Source organism: Aythya ferina (genome assembly GCF_964211825.1).
Source record: "Aythya ferina genome assembly, chromosome: 10".
Classification (NCBI taxonomy): domain Eukaryota; kingdom Metazoa; phylum Chordata; class Aves; order Anseriformes; family Anatidae; genus Aythya; species Aythya ferina.
In genome coordinates this window covers 6,184,765-6,211,132 of record NC_140306.1, presented here as the reverse complement: position 1 = coordinate 6,211,132, position 26,368 = coordinate 6,184,765, and the positions used below count along the sequence as shown (strand labels likewise).

General features: G+C 47.3%; 1 protein-coding gene across 2 annotated transcripts in view; it reads right to left on the bottom strand.

The window, feature by feature from the left end:
* LRIG1 (leucine rich repeats and immunoglobulin like domains 1) overlaps positions 1-26,368 on the bottom strand; it is an 86,638-nt gene that overhangs the window by 16,922 nt on the left and 43,348 nt on the right. For both annotated transcript variants that reach the window (XM_084530755.1, XM_084530754.1), the window contains exons 4-9: positions 15,634-15,771; positions 14,411-14,554; positions 11,969-12,112; positions 10,857-11,000; positions 5,917-6,060; positions 2,683-2,763 (exon numbers count right to left, since the gene is read on the bottom strand). In XM_084530755.1, coding sequence (XP_084386881.1) covers positions 2,683-2,763; positions 5,917-6,060; positions 10,857-11,000; positions 11,969-12,112; positions 14,411-14,554; positions 15,634-15,771 — 795 coding nt within the window. The remainder of the gene's footprint in view (positions 1-2,682; positions 2,764-5,916; positions 6,061-10,856; positions 11,001-11,968; positions 12,113-14,410; positions 14,555-15,633; positions 15,772-26,368) is intronic.

The following is a 26,368-nucleotide window of genomic DNA, read 5'->3' as shown; positions in this document are numbered from 1 at the left end:
TTGAACTTTGAGAATCTGAGATACCGATTCTGTCAATTTACCCATCTGGGCAGAGGCAAGCAGGGACCCTGGGGGGTGAATACACCCACCTCTGCGCTGTGTGTGATGGCGCATGCGGTTTTATGGTTACATCCATAGGAAATACTCAACACACTGGGAATGAAGCCGTGCTCCAGCCAACTCATTAAAGCCACGATGCCTTTCAGACCTCAGACAGCCCCTTCTCTGACTCGGGGGCATGCTCTGAACCCAGCAGCCCCCTTCAAAGGGAGGCGCACACGGAGCCACGCAGCCCAGCCGCGCTCCGCAGCGCTGGGCACAAGCGAGCTCTCCCGGTGACTGCACGAGTGTAACCGCACGTCAGGCACGCAATTCATTAGGAAGCAGCATTTTCTTCCCCCAGCCAGTTCTGCACCTGCAGGAAGACCTCGGTCACTGAGTGAGCCGTCAAGAAAGGGGGTGCGTTGGGCAGCTTGAATAATTAGGGAGCGCGGCGCTCCCCGGCGAGCCCACCGATGCTTTTTACGCTTCGGTGCTTCTTTGACTCTCCCTTTCTTGCAGAAACGTTTTAATTTAGGCCTGTGCTCTCCAGCCTGGAGAGCTTCATATATAATTCAGAGAAGGCTAAAGTGGCTGCCCTCCCCACCTCTCAGTTTAACACCTTCATTTCAGCGAACAGCCCTCTCCTGGCTAAATCCTTTCAGAGGCTAATCTGTGCCAGATCAAAGGGGAGCAGCTTTTAAGGCAATCTCCACAGAGCTGAGGTGATTATTAATTCATTGGAAGGTCTCCTCTGAAGTGCCCATTTATTTTTTGTATGCTAATGCATTTAAAGCCTATTGACAGTTTAAACACAGGCTTTAAATCAGGCAGTGAAACCTCTGTAGAGGCTGATATTTTACTTTATTTAAGAAAAAAAAAATCCCTGCAAGAATAACACTCATTTCAGTCTTAGAAGAAATTACATGTTTGGGATTTAAGTGCTGATGAGCTGGAGCAGAGCTGTGCAGATCCCTCTAAGAGTGAACACCCCCAAGTCTCCAGAATGCTCCGGAATGCAATAATCTCATATTCTGAGGGGTTTCCAGCCCTACAGTGACCATGAATGACTCCAGCGACTTCTCTGCTCCTCTCTCCATCCTATGGCAAGAAAACCGGCCACCTTCCGAAGCTGCTGCTGTGCTGGCTGCTGTCAGACAGGCCACAGCTCACAGGGATTGAGAGCTGCCCTGCCCCGAGCCCCACGCACCCACCCCGCACAGCCCTGCGGGCTCCTTCCCTCCTCCCGCACCTCCTGGCCTCTGCCTGACCCCCCACTCATTCCTCCTGCTTGCTCTCCCTTGTCGAAGCAGCACAACTTTCAGATTCAGTCCTTCAGCCTGCAATTCCCTCTGGACAAGGCCTCTGCTCCCACTGCCCCTCCGGCCATTCTTACTGGTTTCATCAGAAGCACCAAAACTTCGGCAGCGTCAGCCAAGCCACCTCCCCCCCCCACCACATCTGCCGCCTCTGCCTTTTTTCTGGCAGCTCGTGGGAATATCTCCTGACTCCACACGCAGCGATTCCTGCTGCCCGCTCTCCCTCCCTCACATCTCTCACCTCTCTGCCTGCCTCCCCCTGTCCTCGGCTCCTTCCCCACCTTTTGCCTCACTTTACTTGTAGCTACAGCTTGGTTCCCCTCTCCTTGGATCCAGTAACTCCCCTCAGCAACGATCCAATGCCATCTACGTCCGTGCCTTCCATTTTTCCTCCTCCATCTCAGCGTCACATCCCCACCAGCCCTGCCAAGGCTCTTCCCACTCCCCCAGGAGGCTGTAATGAGAACAGGACAATATACCGCCCGCCAGGATTCATTCTAGCCATCTGCTCTCCATCGAGGTACTTTTACTGCACCTCTAGCTGTGCCATCGCAGCATCAGAGACAGCGTGATGGGGGGGTGCTGAGAACTTAAACAAAGGCAAGAGGTAATGATTAGAAGGGCTCTTGATTTGTCACAAGCCATCAGAGACTTCCCTGACAGCGCTGATTTATATAACTGATTTCAAATGGAACACGAACAAGTACAGAGCAATGTGAAAATACTTGCGAGGGCCAAGCAAGCAATAAACATTTGCAAGGCGCATGCTTGCCTTAGGTTTCTTTTTATCTCTTTAAGAGTCTATGCCCCATGGTGCCTTTTATTGTCACTGCACATGGAAGCAAGCCCAAAAGATCATTCTCAGACAGAGTATCCCACAGAAACGAATCCTGCTTCAACCCTCTGTTGTAACAGGAAATGGTAGGATTTTTCTCTTCTGTTTATTGTTACTCGCTGCATCAATCACTGCTTCGCTGAGGATTGCAAGGGGTCTTTTGTTACTGTCTGCTTTTGGAAGCAAAGACCAGTTGTGCTCAATCTCGTATCTGAAAGGAACTGAAGTTACTCTCCCTGGTGTTTCCTCACTGCAGCATCCAACACTGTAAGCGATGGTCACTGCCTAGGATCGCCTCCTGCCTGCTTAGAAACACGAGTGCTTGATAACCCCATCTGTGCTCCTGCAGGGAGCCTGCAAAACTACCACGTCTCAGATTTTCTGTTGATTTCTAACTTGTTCCAAGGGAAGGAAGACTGCAGAGGGGAGAGACCCGACCCACACAGGCACACAACTGTTTTGCACGACTTCAGAACCAGGGATACTCACAGCTTGCTCAGGTTTTCTAGGCCTGTGAAGGCTCCGTTGGTGTCTTCTATCGTGCCTGAGATGTCGTTGTGGTCCAGTTCCCTGGGGAGAGGACAAGAGAAAGCTCATAATCAGTGTCTAAATCCTAGGGTCATCATTCAAAACAAACAGAAACTTTGAGAATGGCAAAGAGCGAGCGTCCCATTTCCTTGTGACACTTAGCAGAAAAAGCTGAGTCCCACAGCAAAAACATCCGAACTGCTTTTCCTGCACTGCCCCATGTTGAGTTGATGTATTCTAAAACTTTTTTTCTAGCTGAAACCCTCTGTTTCTGAGGCAACAGTAGCTGATAGCTACTGTTTAAAACATGTAGGTTTTAGACCTTCTCTGTATTTCTAAACAGGAGGAAAAAGAGCTCGAAGTCCCCAAAGTAAACTGAAAGAACTGAAGGGAACTGGTAGGTAAGATGAGGCAAGGAGAGACCTACATCAGCGTTAAGTCTCCGATGGTGAAGTTTCACTGCACACAGATGGTGCCCACTGAAGGCAAATGATTTCTTCATTTTCTCACTCAATTCAAATTCCACCAGGATAGAGGCCACATTAAACCTGAACAACAAAAGTTCAACAGCTGTCCCTAAATGCTAACATCATAAATTGATATATTTGGCTATTCCTGTCTACAGTTATTTGTCTACAGCCGTATCTTAGGAAGATGACTTGGTTTATTTTCTATGAAACTGCATTTTTTTTCTGGCAATGAACTTGAAAGCTCAACAAAGGAAAACCCTATCACTATTGCACAAGCCTAACTCTGTATAACTGTTAAAAAAAAAAAAAAGAGCAAGAATTCCTTTTTCAGAGTTCGCTTCTTTTGGCTTTCAAATCCACCATCAATTATGAAAGTCAAAGGGGTCTGAAGAAAAACAAGCACACAGAACAAACAAAAAGATCCACAAAAGCTGTTTAAACAGTCTGTTTAAAAATCCTTCCCCCCTGCGCTTTGGTTCCAGCTAGAAATGAGTACCCAGCAACACAGACAGAAATTTATCATTTCTAATGGTAAGTAAAAAGAAAGGAAAAAATAAATAGGCTTTGTTGGTTTTGTTACATCATTCAGATTTAAAACCTAGCAAAAACCAACAACAAAGCAAAATCATCCAGATAACCCCCTGAACCCTCAGGTACTCTTTCGCACCTTTTGAAGATTATTATCAGAACAATCCCAGTTTAAACATACCAAAACAAAAAAAAATCTAAAACAAAGCCCCCTGTATTTCTTAAAATGCCAGGCACAGGGATCACAGTACAACTTCTGGGCTATGATGCACAAATACACAACGAAACATATGAAGAGAACAATAATAATCCTGAACTACCCCTGCAGTTTCGGTATTCACGTGCCTTTCCTCAGTGGGGATGGGGCTGAGCTTTTTGCCCTCAGTACCTAAGCTGGCTGCGGTCTTTCTCAGCCTCGGTGTGTGAACTGAAGATGTGAAAGGCGATGGCCAAAAGCCACAAATCCTCTTTCTCAGCCGCCTTCAGCATGCGACCTGACTGCCGTGGCCCTGGGGAACACTCGCCTTAGCCAGCATTATTACGGATGTCAGGGTGATCTGTGGACACGTCTATGCCAAGAGGATGGAGAAAAACCCAACGCCCCAGTGGGGTCTGGGCACAAAGAATGCTGTGGTGGCAGAAGAGACAATGCCAGGAGAGCTGGTTTGCTGTGCTGACAGTTACCGTGCTATCTAAGTGGGGCAAGAGCAAATATATCCTCCCGGAGCTAAGTTTCTACCCTTCCCCTATGGTTGCCAAGCCCATGCCAGTTGTTCTGTTTGTCTGGTTTTTAAGGAAAAAATCCCTTCTCAGACATTTGTCCTGCTCAGTTCCACCACTGGCTACTGGTCTTTGGACCAGCGAAGCCTTTCCCATGGCAAAGGCAGACAAGTGGGAACAGCCCGCAGGAACCCTCTGACATGCACTTTTATTAATTGACTGCCACACATTGTGTTTTCTTGAAAAAGGAAAAGAAAACGGTATTGCTTGTTCATCCAGAGGCAGCTCAAAGGTTTAGTGTTAGAAAGGAGGAAAAAAACCTTCCCAACAAATGGGTGAAAATAAAGAGAAAGAAAAAAAAAAGAGTGGGGTACTTTGGCCTGGCTCTCTTTGTATTCAAACTCCTCTCCCAGCCCCTGTTGCCAATTTCCTATTCTTTCTGGCTGGCTGAGCTTGAATGCTCGCAGCCTTGTTAATCATTGTGCTCTGAGGTCTCTAGGCCTGACCTCTATTTGAATAGCTCCACATTTCAGCAGTTTCACACCCACCAAAGGCTCCCCAACAATGGGCCATAATTAAAGCATGCTCGGGTCTTTTTCACCAGGTGCAGGACCCAATGGGCCTTTCTCTTTATTAAATTAGAGCTCGCTCACACACTCCCTCTCCTCCTCCCCCCTCAGCCCTGAACATAAAAGAGGCTCCACATTCACTGCCGAGCAAAGGGACCGGCCAGCTCCCCTTCCCCTCCATTTTTCTTTGGAAACCTTTAGTTCCGGTCTTGACAGCTGCCTCCGAGAAGGCCCTTTCTGAATGCCCAGTGGCTGAAAGGCTTTGGCTTAAGTTTAAAAAAAAAAAAAAAAAGGCGGGGGGGGACACAAACAAAACCCAAACTCACTTTCCAGTCACTTCCTCCACTGTGAACTTCAATAAAGGGAAGAGTGGGATGCGAGAAGTACTGTAAAGAGGGGAGATCTCTCTGTTCCCATTTCCTTTTCATTACCCAGACCATAATGGGCTTCTGAAGAGGAATAAAGGTATCAAAGTGTGTTTTCTTCCTTTTGAAGGAAGAATTAAATCAGCCTGCTGAACTCAACCAGTCTGGAAGCTTGGCCAGTGCTGTAACTCGGGTGCTGGGAACTTGGTGGGGTTTCAGGTGAAGGCGCCGAGCGGGCAACCTCTGGAGAGGGGAGGGGAGCAGCCAGGAGCTCCTACGGCAGCTTTTGGGGCTTCCTAATTCAAAAGCACCCTACAACAGTGAGTAGTCCAGTTGCAATTTACTACTCTTAATTAAAAAATAGAAGTTCATTGAATTTGAATAATGGGTAAACACAACAGCTGCTCAAGACAACGGAGCTGCGTGTAGGGGAGTTTGCAGCTGAGAAACAGGCACCCAAAGCAAAGGAGAAGAGTTTGGCAGAACATAAACTGTAGAGGGAAGGTGGGTATTGCGTTATCTGACAAGCTGAGAGCAACTTACAGGACGCGCAGGTTTTTCAGTCCCTTGAAGGCACCTTCTGCAATATGATTGATGGAGTTGTGGCTCAATCGTAGTACGTGCAGTCCCCCGAGGTCTGCCAAGCTTCCCTCGTCCAGCCTGGTTAGGTTGTTGTAAGAGAGTATTCTGAGGAGAAAAACAACAGCCCCGTCAGCCCAACCAGCCGTTTCCAAACTCCTCTGCACCAGCCAGTGCCTGCCTCCCACAACACTCTTACGAGAGGCGATGTATATGGGGTGGGTACATAACAACCTGATTAGGAAATAACACTGCAGCCTGCAAATATTCCCCAACGATACCATGGGGCAGGAGGCATTTGGCACCCGCTTATAGGGAAGTCTTACGAGCATGAGTTGGAGGGAGGGAAGGAGGGAAGCTCCTCCAGAAGTGAATCAGAGCAACAGCCTAACACAGATGCTGTTATGCTGGGGAGAAGCTACTCTTTCTCCATGGACTGCATGGTGACATTAGGGCCCGGCAGCACCCCTCCTTAGCCCCCTGATATATAGGACAGGTTTAATTAGCCCCATAGCATTGAGATTTCAGCAAGGGATATTAGTCCTGGTCGTGTTCACTCCTCACTCCTGCTTGGACACCCTCTGAGGCTTACAGGAAAAAGCAGTCCCCGTCTTCCCTCTGCCCTGCGAGGTGGGGAGTGCTGCCAGACCGAAAGATTTTGAAGTTCGCATGCACCCTGGGCAGGGTTCAGACCTGAGTACTCAGGAGGTGCCTTATCGGTCCGCATTTGTGCATCGCCAGCCCCAGGCACCTGGGCGTGGGTGTCTCCACCAGAGTCTAGAGCCAAAAGCATTTCACCACAAGGCAATTGAATGCTTGCTTTCATCCACAGGAAGGAGGTATCTATCCACCGTACAGCAGCCGCCTTCCCTCCCGCTCCCCTCTGTCAGGGAGCGTACAGTCTGCCTGAAATCATCGCCACTTACGAGTGCCTAATCTTGGAGGGTTGCTTCTTTCAGCCATCTCTTCCCATTGGTTTTATTCTGTTGGTTTTTGTTTTCAGTGCTCCTCTTGTTGCAGTTTGGAAGCTGGTAGGAGAAAGCTGATTTTCTCTCCCAGCCAAGGCGCAGATGAGGCTTCTGAGACTGGATGCTGAGAGTAGGGCATGGGAAGCTCCCTGCTACTGCACACCCCTCACACAATAAATGAGGGGGAAAGCCACGGGCAAAGTCACCGGTCAGTGATCCTCAGCCTGGAGCACTCACCCACAGCTCCTGGTGCCCTGCACAAGTGTCACCAGCTCTAAGTTGCCAACAGGGCAGGGGTTATAAAGCTATCATTCAGATACACCCTGCCTCTCGTGTTTTTTCTCAAATGTCTCTCTCTACATAGGGCAGTTACATAGGATTTTAGAAAATACCTTGGTGACCTGGGAGCACAAGTCCTTTCAGAAGCTGTGAAGCACCAGACAGCTAACTTCAAAAAGTGGGGTTGTGCTACTTTGTATAAGCACTGAAATCCTTTATTATACAAGCAACAAGAAAAAATTGAGTTCCAAACCTCCAAATTCCTTTTCTAGTCCTTTCTGTTAGTAACTCTGCTTAAAAATGTGTCTAGGGCTTGCATGAAAGTCACTGCAAAGCCAAAACCTAAGTCAAAACAGACACATACTCCTAAGCACTGTGACTGTCATTTACTTGGCAAAGGAGCTGTCTATCTTTTAGCTGTGTGAGTGGGCAGAGGGCAAGCTTTGGAAAAAATCAGCAAAGATTAATGAGTTTGAGGAAGGTATGGGACAACATATTTTCATTCCTAAAGAAGTTGTAGTGTTAGTTATGAAGAACTGGCATCTGGTCAAAATTATGTCCTCACCTGCGATTAAAGAATTTGGCTTAAAAAAAAGAAGCGTTCAAAAGTAATTCTAAACCTGGCTGAGGAAAAAAAAATAGCTCCTTTTGATTCTACACAGAAGGGTTCCTGCTACAACTGGTGAAAGCATGTTCCCATCCGTTCCTCCTGACGTCACCAGGACGGATGGACAGCAGCAGCCTTCAGCGTCTGTCTCAGTGGCTGTAACCAGCTGGGAGGTTTCAGGGGCTGAAGCACCTGGCAGCAGCTTCCTTCAACACATTCGGTCTCTGCTTCCTGCCAGTGGGAAAGGCCAGTTTGCAAAAGACTGCGTTCCTCTCCTCGGCAGTTTGGATTATCTGGGTTGAGAGAAGCCAGCAGGTCTCTGCCACTGCCCCTTCTCGTCTCTTTACCAAAGAAATCACTGGGACAAACACATGGAAATACCTTGCCTACACACGACCCTTTTAGCCTGGGAAGGAAGTGGAAGAGTGACCCAAAAAGCAGCCCGCCAGAAGCGATGCATGAAGCAGTTAGCTGGAAATCTGTTGTGCAGCTGCAGCTCCTGCTGCCAGACAGTTCTGGACCAGGTACGTCTACCTCCTTTCCTTCCCACTGACCGAACCATAGGTAAGAAGCGAGGCTTCTTCACCTTTCTGAAGAAAAAAAAAAAAAGAAAAAGACCCAGAAACCGATTCATCATTTACATCTGATGAAATTGTATGCTCCCACTGTGGATTTTTCCATGATACTGATGCCTTAGCACCTGACCGGCGAATACAATCAGCCCTTTCTCGTGCCCATGAGAAGGCAAGAGATCTCTTTTCTTGTTGCATTTTGCATCAGACCGAGACTCGGAGTCATGTTTTCTCCTGACAACTGAAGGAGAGGCAACTCTTCAGATGCTCGCCTCCTCCCTCGTCACAGATCAGCGGAGGTCTGGGTCTCTCTTTTTGTCAATCAAGGACTTTGAAATTCATTCCCCGTACAACCAGAGGCAATACTGTCTGATAACTGAAACCCAGCAGATTTAGTAATAGGGGAGGTGAGCAAAGATCTTTTAATAAGAACGTAACAGACACATTCAAAGGAGCGCACAGAGGCAGTCTAGATGTATCTAGCGCTTCCTTTCCTCACCCTTCAATTTCAGAGCAGACCTCTCCTACGAGCACTCTCTGGCTGTGGGAGTTTCAGTTACGGGTATCTGATAGCTCTCTGTAGCAGCCTTACCCTAAAGGCAACATCTGCAACAGCTTGTAATATTTTGCAGAGATGTGTGCTAACACCCGCATAATTACCTTTCGGATCTCAGCTCTGTCGTCCCTGGCCCCACACTCTAGCACAATCCTGTTTGTCAGGCCAAGCATGCCGCAGTGGCTGCGACCACCAGCCCTTTTCCAAGTCTGCTCCATTCTGCACCGGGGCAAAAAAGTCCTGTAGCGGGTTGCTGCAGTGACTCCAAACAAGCTCCTCTAGGCCAGAACAGCTGCCCATGGGCACTGCTTGTGGTAGGAGATCCCAATCCACACGTGACATAGAAAGGACTCGGCACTAGGTGCAACCTTTCATCTACATCTTAAGGGTTTGCAAAGATGGTGTCAGGTAGAAGAGACAAGCACAGATCTCCCTAAGATAATTTTAACGTGAGCAATGCAAGGCACAGATGGGATGCACCCATCCCTTCAATGCAGACACCAGACACTGGATCCCAAAGCAGAAAGCTCCCAGAGCTGTACTACTAAATCAGTGTAGTGATCTGGTAGTGATCTGAATTTGGCTATTCCAGGGACCTAGCTGTGAGTGCCTTAACAAGGTAGATTCCCCTCTTTTTGATGCTTCAGACTTAAGCAGGCTGTGGTTGTTTCTAATCTGTTCTCTTGAAGACATCTGCATTGACACTGCCTTAACGCAGTAAAATATCAGTTGCAGATCTACACGTGAAGGAACTATGGCTGTCTACAGCACTATGCAAAGGAGCCCTTTAGGCATGGGCAGTTTCACAACAGTTTGAAAAATTAGGTAATTAAACAATCACATTTGTATTAAACTAAAAACAAAAGATTTCCTTGTGCCAAAAGAAAAATCCCCATTTGAATGAGTATTTTGGGTTCAACAAAAGATCCCAGTTGGCCACTGCACTACAGGTTCATTCTACAGCTTCTAACCTCAGTGGGATGGCGTGTCATGTCCAACTGCCTTTGAATCTACACGCCAAAAGGTGAGGGACTCACAGCTGGGTATGCAGTTACAGTCCCTTAGTCTGAGTCCAGAGGGAGGCCTCTGAAAACAGGACATTGCTTTACTGTACTGCTTGTTGGTGGACAGGAGAACCCGTAACAATGTTCAACAAGAGATTTCCGAGCATCAAGCAGAATGAATTGCAGTTCCACTAACCACATGTGTCAAGTTCTCCAAAGAAAAAAAGTGAATCTTTCCACAGTCCCACCGAGGGGATGACAGCTACTTCTGTAAATACTGCAAGCATCCATGTGTGTCTCTTCAAAAAGGCATTAAGCAGTGCCACAGGCCCAAAAGGCGCCCTTGTGGGGCTATCCACAACAGCACGGCTTTCTTTCATTTATCAAAGAGACCATACTCACAGCAGGAAATCTCAGGAGAGCAAAGTCAGTGTATTTACTTTTCAACAACTGAACCCTACAGGAAGGGTAAAGTGTAAATAGGAGAAAGGACAACTGCCTTTAAAGGGCCAAACCTCCGCTGGTTAAAACCAAGAATATTCTTTGTAAATACACAGGACAAAGCAAAACTTCCTTCAGGCTGTACAGTCATTATATGGCAAGCAGCAGATGTCTTGTAACTAGCTAGCTAGGAAGTGTTGGCAAGCCCCAGATCACAAGCTCTCCACGTCTTTTGGCACTGTACACTTCCAGTATACAATAACGTATATGGTGCAGAAATATTTTAAACAGGTGCTCTGAAGGTCATAACATGATGAATAACAAGGGCACCACTTGGAGGCTGCAGTTCCTGCATTTCTACATGTTACTACAGTGGAAGCTGCAGGCCATGTGATGGGGGAAGAGTCCTTACCTTGCCTACCAGCGTTACATTAGCATCAAACCCTGCCCAATGAACCACGAGGGAAACCAACTTACAGCTCATGCAGCTTCTGGCAGAAGCTCCAGCCGTCGGGGTTGATGCGGGATATGGAGTTGTTGCTGAGGTGGAGCTGGTGGAGAGACGAAAGGCCGTAGAGAGAGCCACTGTTTACTTCTGTCAGGCTGTTATACTCCAGGTGGCTGTAGAGAAAAATCAGAAGGAATCGACAGATAAGCAATGCTGGTCAAATGCTGAAGAATTCCCAACAACGAAGAATCTCCGCAAAGGACTGGGGTTTTAGCCATTCCTACACATATTTCCTACATACCTATGTGGACACACCCATGCGTAGGCATTTCATGTGCAAGAAAGGATAGAAATTCAAGAGCAACACAAGCAAAAGGTCTAAGGTATTCACTTAGCAAAAGGCTTTCTACCACGCACTCCCACACAACCTCCCAGTACAAAGGCACAACCCTCTGCCACCGTCACACAGTCACAAGGTACCAAGCTGGTATGTTCTGAGGGCTTAAGGCCCAGATCGAGGTGTGACTGAGGTACGCTCCACTGCATGTAAACTGGGCTTAGAGCATCCCAATAGAGTTTGTATTTGCAGAGTCTCAGCTGTGTGACAGCAGCTTCCAGAAACACACTGCCTTGATCACTTGTGACCCCGCAAACGCACTTGAAAGCCAATCACATTGCAAGTTTCAAGCATTTCTCTGCCATGACTGTTCAGCGTGCTCTCTTGTACGGAAAGAACGCATCACTGAGATAGGCCGGCTTGGTTTCTAGGTTTCCCAAGATGCAGATTAATCAGGTCTGCAGCACATAGTTTCCATGTATCAGTTGAAAGAAATTTGCAGAGCCAGAAAAGCTTTCATTTAAAGCCCAGTTGGGAACTTACGGAGTGTTCAAATCATCAAACTTACAAAGCAACACTGCCACAGCTTGAAAAACTGGATTTTTTTTATTGAACACCTGGCAGATCACTGAGCTGACAGTGGGGCAATGGGACAAAGGCTGCTGTAGCACTGCAGTTCTGTGCATGCAGGACATAGAAAGAAACATGAGGACTGGCACTCTGAGGGGAGTCCTTGCTAAAAGAAGAAAAGGACAAGATAACAGGTGAAGTCTAGGCTGTTTAAGAGAAAAGAATGCAACTTACAGAACTTGCATCTTGGCTAGCCCCCAGAAAGCCCCATCAGTCAATTTGCTTATGTTGTTGCGCTGCAGTTTCAGGACTTCCAAGCTGTCCAGTCCCTGGAACGTCAGGCCTTCAATCAGGCGGATGCGATTCCGGTTCAGCTCCCTAAAATCACCAAGGCCATACAAGTATATTAAATCCCAGCCCTTTCTCACGAAATCGTCTGTGCAGCACACAATGGGGACAGCAATGCCAACAACTCCTCCACCGACCGTTCCCAGAGAGAGCAGAAGCACACCGGAAACTTTCAATCCCCGAGCCAGCCAGGGAAGTCAGCTGGGTGTGATCTCTTAAATAAACTCACCCTGGGACAGACTCTCACTACAGAGGAATTACAGACAGTGCAGCAATTCCTCTTCAACCCTCTTCTCTCTGAATATGTTTTAGGCCATTTATCCTTTTCATCAATTTTCACACTTCACCTTCTCTCAAGCAGAGACACCATGTGAACAGACACAGCTAAATGTCGGCATCGTTTTCCTTACAACCCACCGTTTTTACAGGACTTGTAAAAACTGTGCTCTGAAACAAATGGGTGCTGTATGAACTGGGAGCCCAAGAGGAAGCTTTATGGCTTAGTTTGAAAGGAAAGCTTTCAGTTCCCTTTACAAATTTCACATTTTTCCCTATTATAAGAAACTAATAAAGACTGAAACAAGTTGTTCCAATAATGAGGCAGTCAGTATTCTGTGTATACAAAGATCTCCAACTTGGTTCATTAAATTTCATTTTTTTTTTCCACTGTGTTAGTGGGAACCCCTAAAGCTTGGAAGCTTGGGAATACCTTTTTTTTTTTTTTTTTTCCCCAGAATAGCGATGTGTACATCATCACAGCACACTTCACCAACCCATATCAAACAGTATCATGGATTGCTAGATCCAGGCATGCCAGGTGAAATCCCAGTTCCATAATGGCCGTAGAGAAGTTCACCGACACAACGCATTGAAGTTGAAGATAGAGCTTTGCAAATGGATGTCCTTTCAAAAAATGCAAGACTAACCTAAGGGTAGTTCCCTACTTGGTGTTTGTGTTGAACAAAATGATGAAGATTACCACATCAGAAATTGTTTTGGAAAAGATGACGAAGCCGTACGAACTCCAAGCTTACTTTTTTAAAAAAGTAAGCTTAAAAAAACAACATTGAAGTTGCACTGAAGTTGAGTGTAATTAAAGTCAAGTAAGCAATTAGAAAGTTTTTAGGCATAAAGACTGTTGCCCTAACGCACTTCCTAGACTGAGCTATGCCTTGCCAGAAAAAGAACTCTACACAACAAATTCTACAACACATCAAGTCTGTATAGCTTGCTATTCGTTCCTGTTTATCCACAGCGTTAAACAACCAGCTGTGAGACTGTCCCAGAGTCTAAGAATACCAATCACTCTAACTTCTAGGGAAAACTGCTCCCAAATAGATTGAGTTGACCCTTGGTTTATTATACGTTTGCACAGGACGCAGATGAACACAGCGTATTACAAGCTCTCAGCTAATGGACAGCAATTTCCAGCTGAGAGGCAACAGACTCCTAAGACACACATGCTCTTGTCCTACACTGTTCAATCCCAAATTGGCTATGAATCCTACAAGTATGCCAGCACAGATGCACACCCATTCCTTAGCCACGTCTTGGTTTAAGGATCTGCTTCTCAATCAGAAGGCTGCCGTTTAGAGGCACGAGTTCCAACAGCCTTTGTGTAGTTTTTGTTGATAGACAGCAGTTGATCTTTTGCCTATCAAATTTGACAGAAAGACCACAACAGGTCACAGGCTGGGACCATTTCTCCAGCAGAAAAAGCAGAAGGGAAAAGTTAAGCCATTAGAGCTACTATTTACACATAAAGCATTTTTATAGTTGCAGATGTCTGTGTGTCTCCATGCAGCTCCTGCCCTACAGACTGCAGGCAGGACAATAATGATGTGTGTGTTAACTCATCTAGAGTGTTATTTTCTCTGCCCAAATATCACTGCAGTTTAACAACCTTCCGCCGTTGCTATTTTATTGCCACATAAAGATACCTGTGTGGTCTTGAAAACCTAACATGGTGGCTGAGCTCTGTCACTCCCAACAGACGCATCCTTCCAAACCTCTCTTGCACCACAGACGCCAGCAGTGTTCAGGGGAATGGATTTGTCTTACCCTGTCAATGCACAAGATGCTGATGCCTGCTGCTGCTCCCATCCCTCCCCACCTGACCAAAAGAATGGCCTGAAAGGTCAACAGCTACAAGACAAAAAGGACTCTCCCGGTATGTTTTACTCAGTGCTGGCAGGGCACCAGTGCATAGCTTATTTTAAATTTTAAATAGCAGGTAAGGAAGGGTGACATTTGGTGCATGTATTCTCAGGGGCATTTTGTCTCCATAAAGCAGGGCTAAGTTTAATTAAAACACCCATTTCTACTCACAGTTGTATTAGCCTGGGTAGCCTGAACGCCTTGACAGGAAGCTGAGTGATCCTGTTTTTACTCAGACGAAGTGTTAGCAGGGACCGTGACAGACTATCAAAAGCACCAGGCTCCAGGGTGCTGATTCTGTTGCTCCCCAGGTAGCTGCAATAAATCACAGCAGAAAAATGAACTGTTCTGTCAGAAATCTCCTTTTATCAGCATTTAGTTGGTCTCCAGACAGGCTGGTGAAATTACAGAGGTGGCTTCAGTTCCCTTGGATTTCTGGCTGCACAAAAAGCACAGTGCCTTTCCCAGAGCCCTGTGACGAATGTGGAGAAGTGCAGTGCAATTCCCAAGAGCTCCCCTATAACCTCCTGCTTCAGAAAGTTTGGAGTGGAAGCCAGAAACCAGAGAATATTCTAGTGCAGTTTGACTCCAGCCATTCCCCATTTCTTTAGATTTTTCCCTTAGCATCTATCCCAGGGCTCTTTCTTACTCGCACTCTGGTCTTAGCACAGAGGCTGTTCTTATAAATTAACAAACAAACATCAGGTACAACACACACTCTTATATCCTCTTACAACCAGAGGCAGTAAGTTTTGTGCAAACTTTAATGGAAGCAAATCATCTGTGTGCACCTTTTCAAATTTACCTAAAACACAGCTCACTCTCACTTTATGTTTCTCTGAATAGGCCAAAAGCTCTGTGGGGAGGGCATTACTCTGCTTACCCCCCCTTTTTCTTCCAATTACCAGTGAGAGATTTCTGTTCTTAGCCACTGAGATTTCATTCAACAACCGCTTCAACTGTAATGATGAAATAATCATTCACCCTCCCCCCTTCCAGATGCAAAGGGGCTGATTTAGGAAGCAGCACCTACAGATCCCACTGGGGAAGAAGATACTGTCCTGCTGGAGACAGCTCTGGCTTCTAGGCTTCCAGTGAAAACACCAACACCTGGAGGATGAATTCCAGCTTTTCGCTGCTGCAACATTCCCGTGCAACACAAACAATAATCTGCATTCTTTACGGGTACGCCAGAAACCCAAATGAAAAAGCTCAATAAATAACCTGACAGTGAGGACAATGTGCTGCCATCTGATTCTCCTCTGCACTTAAAATCCTGATGAATAACCCCATACTTTTTGTGTCGTTCCCTTTCCTTCTTTTAAAGAAGGTTTGAGGCCCTTTTCTCTGCTGTGGTAACTCAACAAAAGCAGTTCCCAACAAGAAAAACTCACAGCTCCTTTATGTGAAGTCCCTGTGGAAAGCAGCCGTTTCGGATTTCCGTGATGTCATTGAAACTCAGGTCCAACGTTTCCAGGGTAACGTAGGGCTTCAGTTGACTTGCTTCAATGCTACGGATCCTGTTGTGATGCCTGAAATGGTCAGGAGGAGAAATGGAGACAGTTTAGTTCTCTTGGAAAAACAAAGAGACTAGCAAGGCTGCGGCAGGCGCTCGGGCTGGCCGCTGAGTTCACACGTGGTGATTTAAATCACGTCTTTAGCAGCTCTCCTAGGAGAAAACCACGCCAGGGACACCTTCCCTAACCCCCATGTCGTTCCTGTGAGTACAGAGATTGGGTCTCAGACATCTGCAGGCTTCTGGACGATTTTTCTCTTACGGTACAAGGCTTTCCCTTCTCCACAAGTACTGACTCAAGTCATCTGTTCTCCTTCCAGTCGTTTGGGCTTGCTCTCCTGCAAGCCTGCACTTCCAAATCGGATTCATTACATGCAAACTCTGGAGGGCTGGATTTTAATCCTGCAGGCAAACAGCACTGAGCAACAGTTTAAGCAAACTGCCCATGTTTTTACAAGGAGGATGGGATTTTCAGAGCTGTCTGCAAGAAACAGGTAAGCACATACAGTCTCAGGAAAGGTTACAAAACACCGCTTCCCTAATTCCTAGGGATTCTTCTGAAAACACTCAGCTTTGGACTATTTACCATGATTTGTAACACACAGAAATACTGTAAGACGGGTTGTTCCTGCAAACATTGCCTCATCTTCTGCCACCTCTGTCCCACTGTGTGATTAGGATGACTCTGCAGTACCGCGAGCTCTGCCCAAGCACTGCCTGCAGGATCAGACCCTGTAACAATCCTCTGCACTTGCTGCCTTATCAGCACCAGCCTGAAGGACTCAATCTGATGTTTTTCTTTAGAGGAGGCACTGCAAGCTCTCCTCAAGATCTCCACAGCTGTCAAACAGTTAATTACCTTTTGGACCTCATCTGTACTCAACAAGGTCTAACTAAAAACCCCCCGAGTCCTTTCCTCTGACTCCTTTCTGGCCTGAATCAGCGGAGAGAACAGTAACCAATTAAAAAAAAATTCATTGTGCATTAGTCACCAGAAGTAGAGCACATGCCTGATGTGAATTTAGACCAGTCATTGATATTCCTGGCAAGGCTGCGAGTGAGGCACTCCAAATAGAGACGCTCAGCAGACACTTGAGAACTTGCTGAATAATAAGAGATAGCAGAGAGGGTTCAGACAAGTACCGGGGCTTAATCCGGCTGCCTACCCGCTGCGTAACCAGAAGAAGAGACAGCCGCCACTGAAAGCGCTCTCGAATGCAAATTGGGACGCCCCGGCTCTCCCGACACAGCATCAGCTCTCCGAAACAAAATCCTGCTCCCTGAGCCCACCGCAGCCTTCGAGGCACTGGAGCTGCCGGGTGTCTGGGAGCCGGTCTCCTCCAGCCTCACCCAGGTGTTCAGACAAGCTCCCAAAAATTCCTATATCATGTAGCAAGGGTCCTGCTCCCCACACTGATCTCCTCTCCTTCCCCACTACTAAAACCAGACTGTTTCACTGCCACGTGTGCTGGTAACAGAAAGAGGCCATGAACCGCATCCCCCTGACAATTTGCTCTCTGGAGACTCACCCTCCAAGCAGCGCCCGATGCTTGCTCACACCGGTGAAATAGCCCCAGAAACGCTGCTAGGACTTTAAATGCTACTTAGTTAATTCAGTGCAGGCTCACAAGTCGTTAAGGACAAATTTTACACCACTACAGAAATGCTCTGCTAATATGGTGCAAAAAGGCCTCAGGAAAATCAAAGGGAAGTCATAGCTTAAGTCCCCAAAGCACTTACTCTGGGGTTATGGGCACGCAGGCTCTGCAGGCACGAACAGTACAAAAAGCAGTGATATGACCAGTATTCATTCACAGCTGGAAATTAAGGCTGAATTTTCACGTCCACACCACGCAGAGGAACAGAGCTCCGGTGGGTTTGTTAACAGGGTGACTGAAACAGGGAAACTCGCTGTGCCCAGGTTTTTGTGTCCTCCATTAACTGAGCACACGGGTGAGAAGGATTTCATTTCCGTAAGGACTGGTTTTTCTTTTGCAAGGCCTCGATAGGTAAAACTCGCCAGTTCAAAAATTTCCATCTTTTTTTCCATCTCAAAATAACAGAGGCTGTTAAATGAGCGTGTGCGACCTGAGTCAGGGAAGTACCTCGCCGCAGACATCAGCGAAAGCAAAGCCCAACACGCTTTCGGAGCTCTGCTGAAGAAGGGGCTGCGAGTTCAACTCTGATCTCATCTGGGCTGCGATGGCTGAGCTGAACCTGGCTGTAAACGCACAGGAAATGAAGGCTTGTACAAATGAACACGAAGAATCCATAAACTACCTGACAAATCCTGCGCGGGGCAGCTGAGGCTGTAAGAGCACGGAGTGAGTTTGGACACGAGCTGTTCCTCAGAAGCCAATGTTATTTTTTTGGAGTATTAATATTTCTGTGCTTTAGTTGCTCAACTTATATCCAGCCTGCCTGCCTGCCAGATCTCCCAGCCCTTCCCAGAGGACTGAGTTAAAGAAGGGAAGGAAGGGGCAGGAAAGAGCTATATTGTCTGAGCCACGCTCGCAGTTTCCAGGTGACTCCTGTCCATTTGCCTCTCGCTTTGCTTGCGCTGCAGCTGGCAGATGAGATGGATGCGTTATTTCACACAGGAAAACAACAGGCTGCTTTCTCTCCCTCTCCCTGTCTCCTTCAAACATGGGCTGACTCCAAATGTAGCTCTCGGCTCCAAACACCATCCCGGGCCAGTCCCAGCTGGGGAATGTCAGACAGTTTGCTGCAAAGTACTGCACCCTCTCAAAGCACTGCACTTCAAACAAAAGCAGCCCTGCTGACTTTTCCTATACACAGCATGTGATATGAGCGCAACGTAGTCCAAACCTTCTGCTAGCTTGATTACATTTCATTTTTCATTCTTACAGTAAGAGCTGAAATGTGATTTAACCCTTCCTGTTAGTACTCGGATCCTTGCAGCTTGTTTCCCTTTGTTCCCAACTCTTATCACAAAGGTGTTTTACAGACGGAAGACGAGTGATGAAGTTATAACTTTACCTCTCTCCTTTGACTGCACAAGGCCGGGATTTTTACCGGCTCGCTCCTTGGTTTACAATTCCTCGGCTTCAAAGGTGACAGATCAGGTTTTAGTACCAATTGCTGGACCGGGCTTTAAAGCACAAATTACTGGTCCTTCCACAACTAATTTGCCTCCAGGTGTCTTTTCCTCTCCCCTCTCCTTAGGTATCACAGCCTGGAAACAGATTTCCCCGCCTCGCCTGGGCCAGCGTTACCTCAAGAGTATAAGATGACAAGGCCTCAACGCGAGATTGAGCAATTAGAGCCAGGAGCGCGAGCCAAGTCTCTTTACTTTCTATTCCCAGCTCTGGCACTGACTCATCCGCCTTGGGCAAGTTTCTTAACCCCTCTCTACCTCTGGGTTATCCATCTGCGTGGGAATGCACTGCCGGTCTCAGCTGCTGCACGACTGCCTCGCCGAGGACCAAGGACTTGGAGTGAAAGCTGCTCCGGTGAAAAAGAAATCCCAGGGACTGAGGAGCCCGAGTCCACGAGGGTTTGCTCGTGAACGAGGGAGGATGTAGCTAAAAGGGTTTCACTTCCCAGCTCGGTAATCTCATTCCTGGGGACACCAATTTGCTAAAGCAGATGGGCCGTAACAACCTAGTGCTGTACACCAAGGTGACTCGAAGCCAGCGCTGGGTGGGTTTAACACCACGAGCTGCACGCATGTGGCAGCTCCTTAGGTCAGCAGAACTGAGCCTTCAGCCACCACCTCTTGACCCTCATCCACACCCCGAGGTGCCGCAGCCCCTCAGCCCCTGTGCTTTGCCCTGCTCCCCAGCAGACCCCTGGGGGTTACAGGGGATTTGGGTTAGCCTCAGCCAGCCTTTTGCTGAACCGAGCCGATGCGGACAACGTCGGGAAGCAAACGCGTGCTCTGCGCTTCTCCAGGCTGCTCAGAGACAGGAAAAACAAGCAAAATGTTCCAGCGAAGCAAAGCGTGTTTGGGTTTGCTCTAAGTCGGGAGGGAGCCGAAGGGGGTGGCAGGAAAACAACAGGTGGCGCAAAGTCAAAAGCTTGCAGCATTTCCAGGAATCTCAGCTTGTATTTTAGAGGTAAAGTTACACTTTAATCCCGGTGGGTTTCCTAGTTCGAAGCGTCTTTGTGAATATTTGTTTGATAAACAGGCTGTGAAACATTTTCCAGTAGACCTAATAGGAGAAGAATTCACCTTCCTCTTCGCAGCAAGCCTGTCCTTTGGAGTACACTAATCAGTTTAATTTAGACCATGGCTTCAAACCTCTTCTGTGAAATCGATGCAGAGAGCAGTGCAAACACGCTCCTTTGTTGTTAGAGCCACATTTACTTCCCCTCAGCAGCTGCCCATTAGAAAGCTGACAGCGGAAAATCAAAGCAAGCAGCCCCTCAGATGGGAATGCACGAGGGGCTTTGCTCAGCCTGATTTAAATACAATCGGCACAAAACCCTCCTGGTTTAGACAAAGCTTGAATTAAGTCTGCCTTGGCTGCCGGGAGCCTGCAGCACAACTGCGTGGTGTGAAGTGAGGCTAGAGGCAGGGCGCAGTCACATGCCTGGCCTTCATGTCGTGTCAGCTTACAGGGCTGGCTGGGCTCGCCGAAAAAAAAAGAAAGCCTTAATACAGCAAACCTATTAAACCCACACCTGTTATAGGCATCAAAAATAAAATCAAGCTTCAAAAGAGGCTCCACACCTCGGTAAGGCTCTATTAATAACGTGAGCACATTCTCAAAAGGAGCATATAAGCGAGATCACAAGGCTACAGCCAGAGATGGAGAAGTCCGGAGTTCAGTTAATATTTCCATACTGGGAAAGCAGTGAAACAAAAAAAAACACAGTGCTGGAGCCAGAAAGAGTTATGGGGTTTGCTACCGAAGGACATGCGAGGCTCGGTGTCACAGACAGGCCACGCAGAGAGGGCACGGCCAGAAGCGAGATCAAAGACGCGGTAACACAAACCGGCTCACACACACCGTGACTAAGTGATGCCTGGAATTACCTGCCCTCCTCCTCCTCCACCTTCTCAATTCAGAGAAGACAGAGATTTAATATCAATCTTCCTAGAAACGCTAAAGAAGATTTAAGATACGGGTTCCTAAACTCCCACCTTAGATCTGCCATCTGATTTCACCCCGCCGTTCACTACACAGAAACAGCTTCCCGGTGGAAGCTGCCTGAGCAATTGCCCTGAAAGGATGAAGAGCAGCCCGTAATCTGGAAAATGTGGTAGTGCTTACAGTGGCAGAGAGAGAGACATTTCTGTTCCTGTCACATCATTACGCTCTGTAATTTAAAATCAGTCCCAAGTGATTCCTCTTATGGAAATACGGATAGAGAACATTGTTGTGATTCAATTTGTATAGTTTATCAGCATAAAACTTCCATGATCTTAACATTTTACTCCTAAAAATGCTGTGCCAGAGACTTTTAATCAAAAAAAAATTCCTCTGTTTTATCAGGACTTGTAAAAGTTCTAGCTTGCAAGGGAAAGGCGACAGAGAATGGAGCGAATGTGCAGGTGACAAGCTGGAAACCCGCAGCATGCTGTCCTCTACTTCTGTGCATGAGACCTTCCCCTGAAAGCCTGAGCTGCCCAAAGCTCAGCCCTAAGCCCTCGAGCTTCCCAGATGCCCTGAGAAAGCTGCTGCCACTTTGCACTGCCACCTCAGCCTCACCAGCATCATGCATCAGACTCAAGGTCTGGTACCCCGACAAGAAGGTACATTTTTAGCCATCCCAGCGTGTGCTGAGCTTGCTTAAGCGAACAGCCCCGCTTTTTTTCTCTCCAAAGTAACGCCGCGCGCGTTATTCTCTGGGCAGGAAGCAAGGACGCATGGAAGCAGCCCCCACTTCTCTCAGATGCTCTGAATCACTCCTTCCCCGAGGAGTCCTGGCGGAGCCCCAGGGCCGCCGCAGCTCCAGCTCTGTTTGTTCAGGTGCCGGCCGCATGCGCAGCGAGAGCAGAGCAGCCGCAGGCCAAGCAGCCACCACGTTTTGGGGTCAGACACAAAAAGAGAGGGGGAAAAGAAAACTGCACGGGGTTTACAGGCATCCCAACCTTCCCTTAAAGGCTTACATGGTCTGTCTGAGACTACGTCAGGATCTTCCCTCTCGCTACTTCTCCTGCAGAACAAGGCCTTTCTAAGGCGCAGCAAACACAATCTGTGACCGTTTCAGGCTGTTTTCACTTAAAACCATCATATGTAATTGTACAGAACAGGCTGACAGAGCTATTCCAGCCGTACCGAACAATGGCAGGAAGTCTGAAGGCATTTCTCCATCTGCTGATGTACTTACAGGGTGTTCCTTCACCTGGTTACGTTCCTGGCCTGTGCTGCTGCTTTAGGATGGAGGAGCACAAAGGCTGGGACAGACGTGGGGCTCAAAACCATACATATCCTCTCTGGATATTTCTTCATTGAGAACATTTATTTAAACTTTCTGTTTGTCAGATAACTTTATGCTGTGCATGAGATCCACTGAGGTGAGTGATATAATTTTATACAAGCTTTCTCCCTCTCTCACTAGACTTCTTTTACTCTCACGAGACTTCTTTGACTTGCCACAATATGATTTGGGGTATTTTTTTGCAATGTCCTAAACCTTCAGCGTTTGATCTATTAGCAGAGTAAAATGTGTGGGGCAGGCAGGATTAGAGGTTAGTCATCTTTAAAACCAGAGGCTGCCTTATCGACTCAGCACATTACACAACCTGCTGTGACATCAAAGCAAATGAAGATTCCTGAAGACCAGCCCGCCCCTGTTACGGGCACAGCCGTCCCCCCACCAGCAACAGGGTGGTTCCACATGCACCAGTCTTTCTGCATGATGCTTCACGAAGATAGCACTCCAAACGGGCTTTTTAAATGATGTGTTCACAAAGGGAACAGACCCACAAAAACGCTGCGTCAAGCATCTCTCATTGTTTGTCACAACCTCGCCGTGAGGAGCTTGCCTTATCTTTTCTGAGCTCAACACCACAGAGCACAACCTTGCCTCCCCGCGTGCAGCTCCACCTCGAAACCTCTTGGCCAGAGCCCTGGCACGAGGAGGGCAAGCACCTCTGAGCCACTGGGCATAATCGATGGTGGTTTTGAAACAACCAGCTTGTGAGCAAGCACAGCTGGGCCAGCGTTTAACCCCCTTCTTCTCCAGCTCTCAGACCCATCCGCTGCTCTCAGCACCCTCCATTTCCTCATAGTCCCCAGCCTCTGTCTGGAACAAGCATGAGGAAGGATGAAAAGGTGAGCAGAGGCTCTGCTGAGTGCTGAACCCTGCTGAGAAGGATCCGAAATGTCCTACAGGAATAGAAGGAAGAGTCCTACCAGGTAGATTTCATACAAGAATGCAGAAAACCACATGGCTCTGCACCACCTATGTGAATGAGGCTGTGGGGCACTGCACAGGCTGTCTGAAGGGGCTCAATCAGTATTTGAAAGGGCTCGTTCAGCTGCTGGCAGATGACAGGTCGGTGTTTTCATGCTATACACCTCATATATCACATCACTGGCCTCAAAGAGGAGTCCTACCTGTGGCAAGGAGGAAGAGACAGCGAGAATCAGAATGAGCCAGATGTGAATTGAACTCGGAGCAGGGGCTCGGACAGCCACCCTGCCCCATCCCCGGCACAGACAGCATCTCCTTTTTGTTGTCACTGCAAGCAAGTTTTTGCAAGCCTCCATCTAATCAACACGGGTAGCGTTTTCATTTGAAAGCCAATAGGGCCCAGGATCACACGGCGTGTAGGCACTTTTATCCTTAAATCCTGATGCTGATTTTAGTTCCTCTTTGTGTAATAAATGATCAAAGCAAGGAAGATCCACCACAGCCTAGCGAGTGCATATGTTTTGTGGGTGGCTTTGTTTTGCTTTTGTCTCTCCACAGGAGCGAGGAGGGGAAAATACACAAGTGGAAAAGCAATTTAAGTGCAAACCAAATGTAATGACTCTGCCCGTGATGCTGGGACATAAATCCAAACTGTAATTGCATGCAGACGGCTCGATAGCACGCACTGTTGGTGCCTGAATGCCACCAGGACGTGACACAGGCTCTGCCCATTTCTGACAGGAGCACAACAAACAGGTGAATTTAACCACACAAGATTTTTGTGACCCTGACGCTGAGGCAGGTAAATCAAGGACAGTATTTTTGATCTGTCTGCTCCACAAGACCACGAACCTCTCGGAGTCTAACGGCGCTTGCAGCAAACCCTTACAGAAGGCAGCGGTTGGAGGAACACGCGCTTTTAACTGGCCAAGCAAACTCCTGTTAACACTTTATAGATGTAGATAGGCTGGCTGGTTAGGCTGCTCCAACATGACACACACTTGTGCTCTGTTGAAAGGGCTTATCTGTCTTGTCAGCAAGGTCGCCAGAGCAGGGATAGCCTCTGGGCAGGCTTCGCTGGGAGCTCCACTCACTGAGACTGTTCAGCCTGCAAGAAGGAATAGCTCCTGTGTGGAAAAGCAATAGCCAAGCTAGGAAAGAAAACAGCTCTTCTTAAAAAAAAATAGACACCTTGTTGTTAATACAGCATGGCAAGTGGGAAGGATGGCTTCGGGAAACTGCTGAACAGGGTCTCGGAAGATCCAGGGAAGAAAAATTGAGCTCTGAAGCAGAACTGATACTGTGCTAACCCAGGCTGGTGTAAAATAATAGCTGTCCAAGCTTCCCTAGAGCAGATCTTGGAAAACCAATGGTCAAAATCAAAAGCATTCACCACCACTTAGCCAGTAACTTCTTCAAGTCACTTTAATAGGACCAGTGACTTCTTCAGTTCCTCTTACGTTGAAAAGAAAGAAGTCTGTCCCAGGAACATAATCGAGGGGGGGGGCAAAAAGCTTCAGTAAGGAAAGGAGCTCTTTCTCCAGGTCACTGAAAAACTACAGCAAGTCCAGCCCCTTTCCCTGGTTGTTTATACTAATCACACCCCACTTCACCCTCAAGCAGCAATTGCTTCCATGCAGTGTGACCTGCAGTATGCACTGGATTGAGGAGAGTATTTTAAGCCTAAAAACAATGAGCCGTTCAGATTCTTTCTTTTGCCATTTACTCTTCTTCCCTTCTCCCCAACTTTTTCTCTTCAGACCCTTGACCACTAAAACACTTCTTTTCCCTTGCGTGCTCCTGCTCTCCTCTTTCATTTTCCAGCTGCCTTTGCCATTTTCCCCGATGTGCAATTGAACATTAAATGGTTTGACAGGCAGAACATGTACTCACCCAACCACTTACTCCCAATCAATATTCACGTGGAATTCCTGTTAACAAGCAAGAGTTATGCACACACTTGGAAGGGAGGAGGGCCTCTTAAGTGATTGTTTCATCCAAAGGCATGACTGATCATTTTCCTGTCTACCTTAATAAGCAGCATTCAGATTTTCCACCCCGCCTACCACCAGCAAGGCGGTTTTTATAACAGCAAGATCAGAACTCTTAACGTGATCCCTACTGTTCATCTCTGCAATTACCTGGGGAATTTAACATGGGTTTAAAATATCAGAAAATCCAGCGTATAGCCAGCTTTTATTCGGTTAAAAATGCGCCTTCTAGAGATTCTTTGCTAATCCTTTCCAACCCCGACATGGCAGGATCCCACTACTTTTAGTGAACACTGTTTACACACGTAGTTCTTTACTCTGAATTACGCACCGCTCCTCGCGCTGCCAGTGGAAGCAATGATGGAAGTGCCAAGCACCGCGCAGAGCAGAAGGTAAATGGCAAAACTGATGTTTTAGTCCCCGGGCTTTGAACCACGTTCACTTTTTAACACCTCTGCTGAAACAGTTTTCGCCTTGTTATACGCAGAGGACCTAAAAGACACTGCCTGTTCTCAAGCCTTCCAGGCCGCTTGAAGGTAAACAAAATGGATTTTGAAAGCACTTATGGCACCGTACTTTAAAAAGCCCGTTCTGCCCCTGTTCCTGCTCCTACTGCTCTCCGTGCATATGTTTGTGGCTGCTGCTGCGAAGGCAAAGGCGAGCGGGGCAGACCATGCCCTGAGGAAGCAGCACCGAGCTAAGGACCAGTACAAAGCACCTGACACTTACGGACTGATAATGAGGACTAACTGGGCAAAGTAGAAAGTCTGGAAACGGTGACACGCTGATATCTCTTCATTTTCTGCAATTTTGTCACCAAACTGTATCAAAGTTTCAAGCTTTTGGAGAGAAGAGAAATGAAGAGAGGATTATACATTCATAAATACTTTAATTTGCTTTTATTGCAGTTGCAACTTCGCTTTTACTCGCCCCTGAGCAAACTACATTGCAGTTACTAGCATTTTTAGGCAGGAAAGTCCAATATGCTAAAAAAACCTTTTAACTCAGCAAGTTATTTACGTTTGAAATCTGCTCAGCCTGAGAAGCCTAACAAAGGAACTGCCTCTGCAGACATGTGCTTTATTTGTCATGTGCCATGAGACCGTCAATCTACCACAGATATTAATAGTAGTAACTTTGGGCTATTCTAAGGTTCAAACATGAGGCTGTTTTTCATAATGACCTTAACAAAAGATCATGGTCACAAATGACCCCAACAACTAATCTAGGCTTGAGCTGCAGAGTTGGGAGCCATCCTGTGCGCTGTGGGTGATGCACCTGCCCTGGGACCAT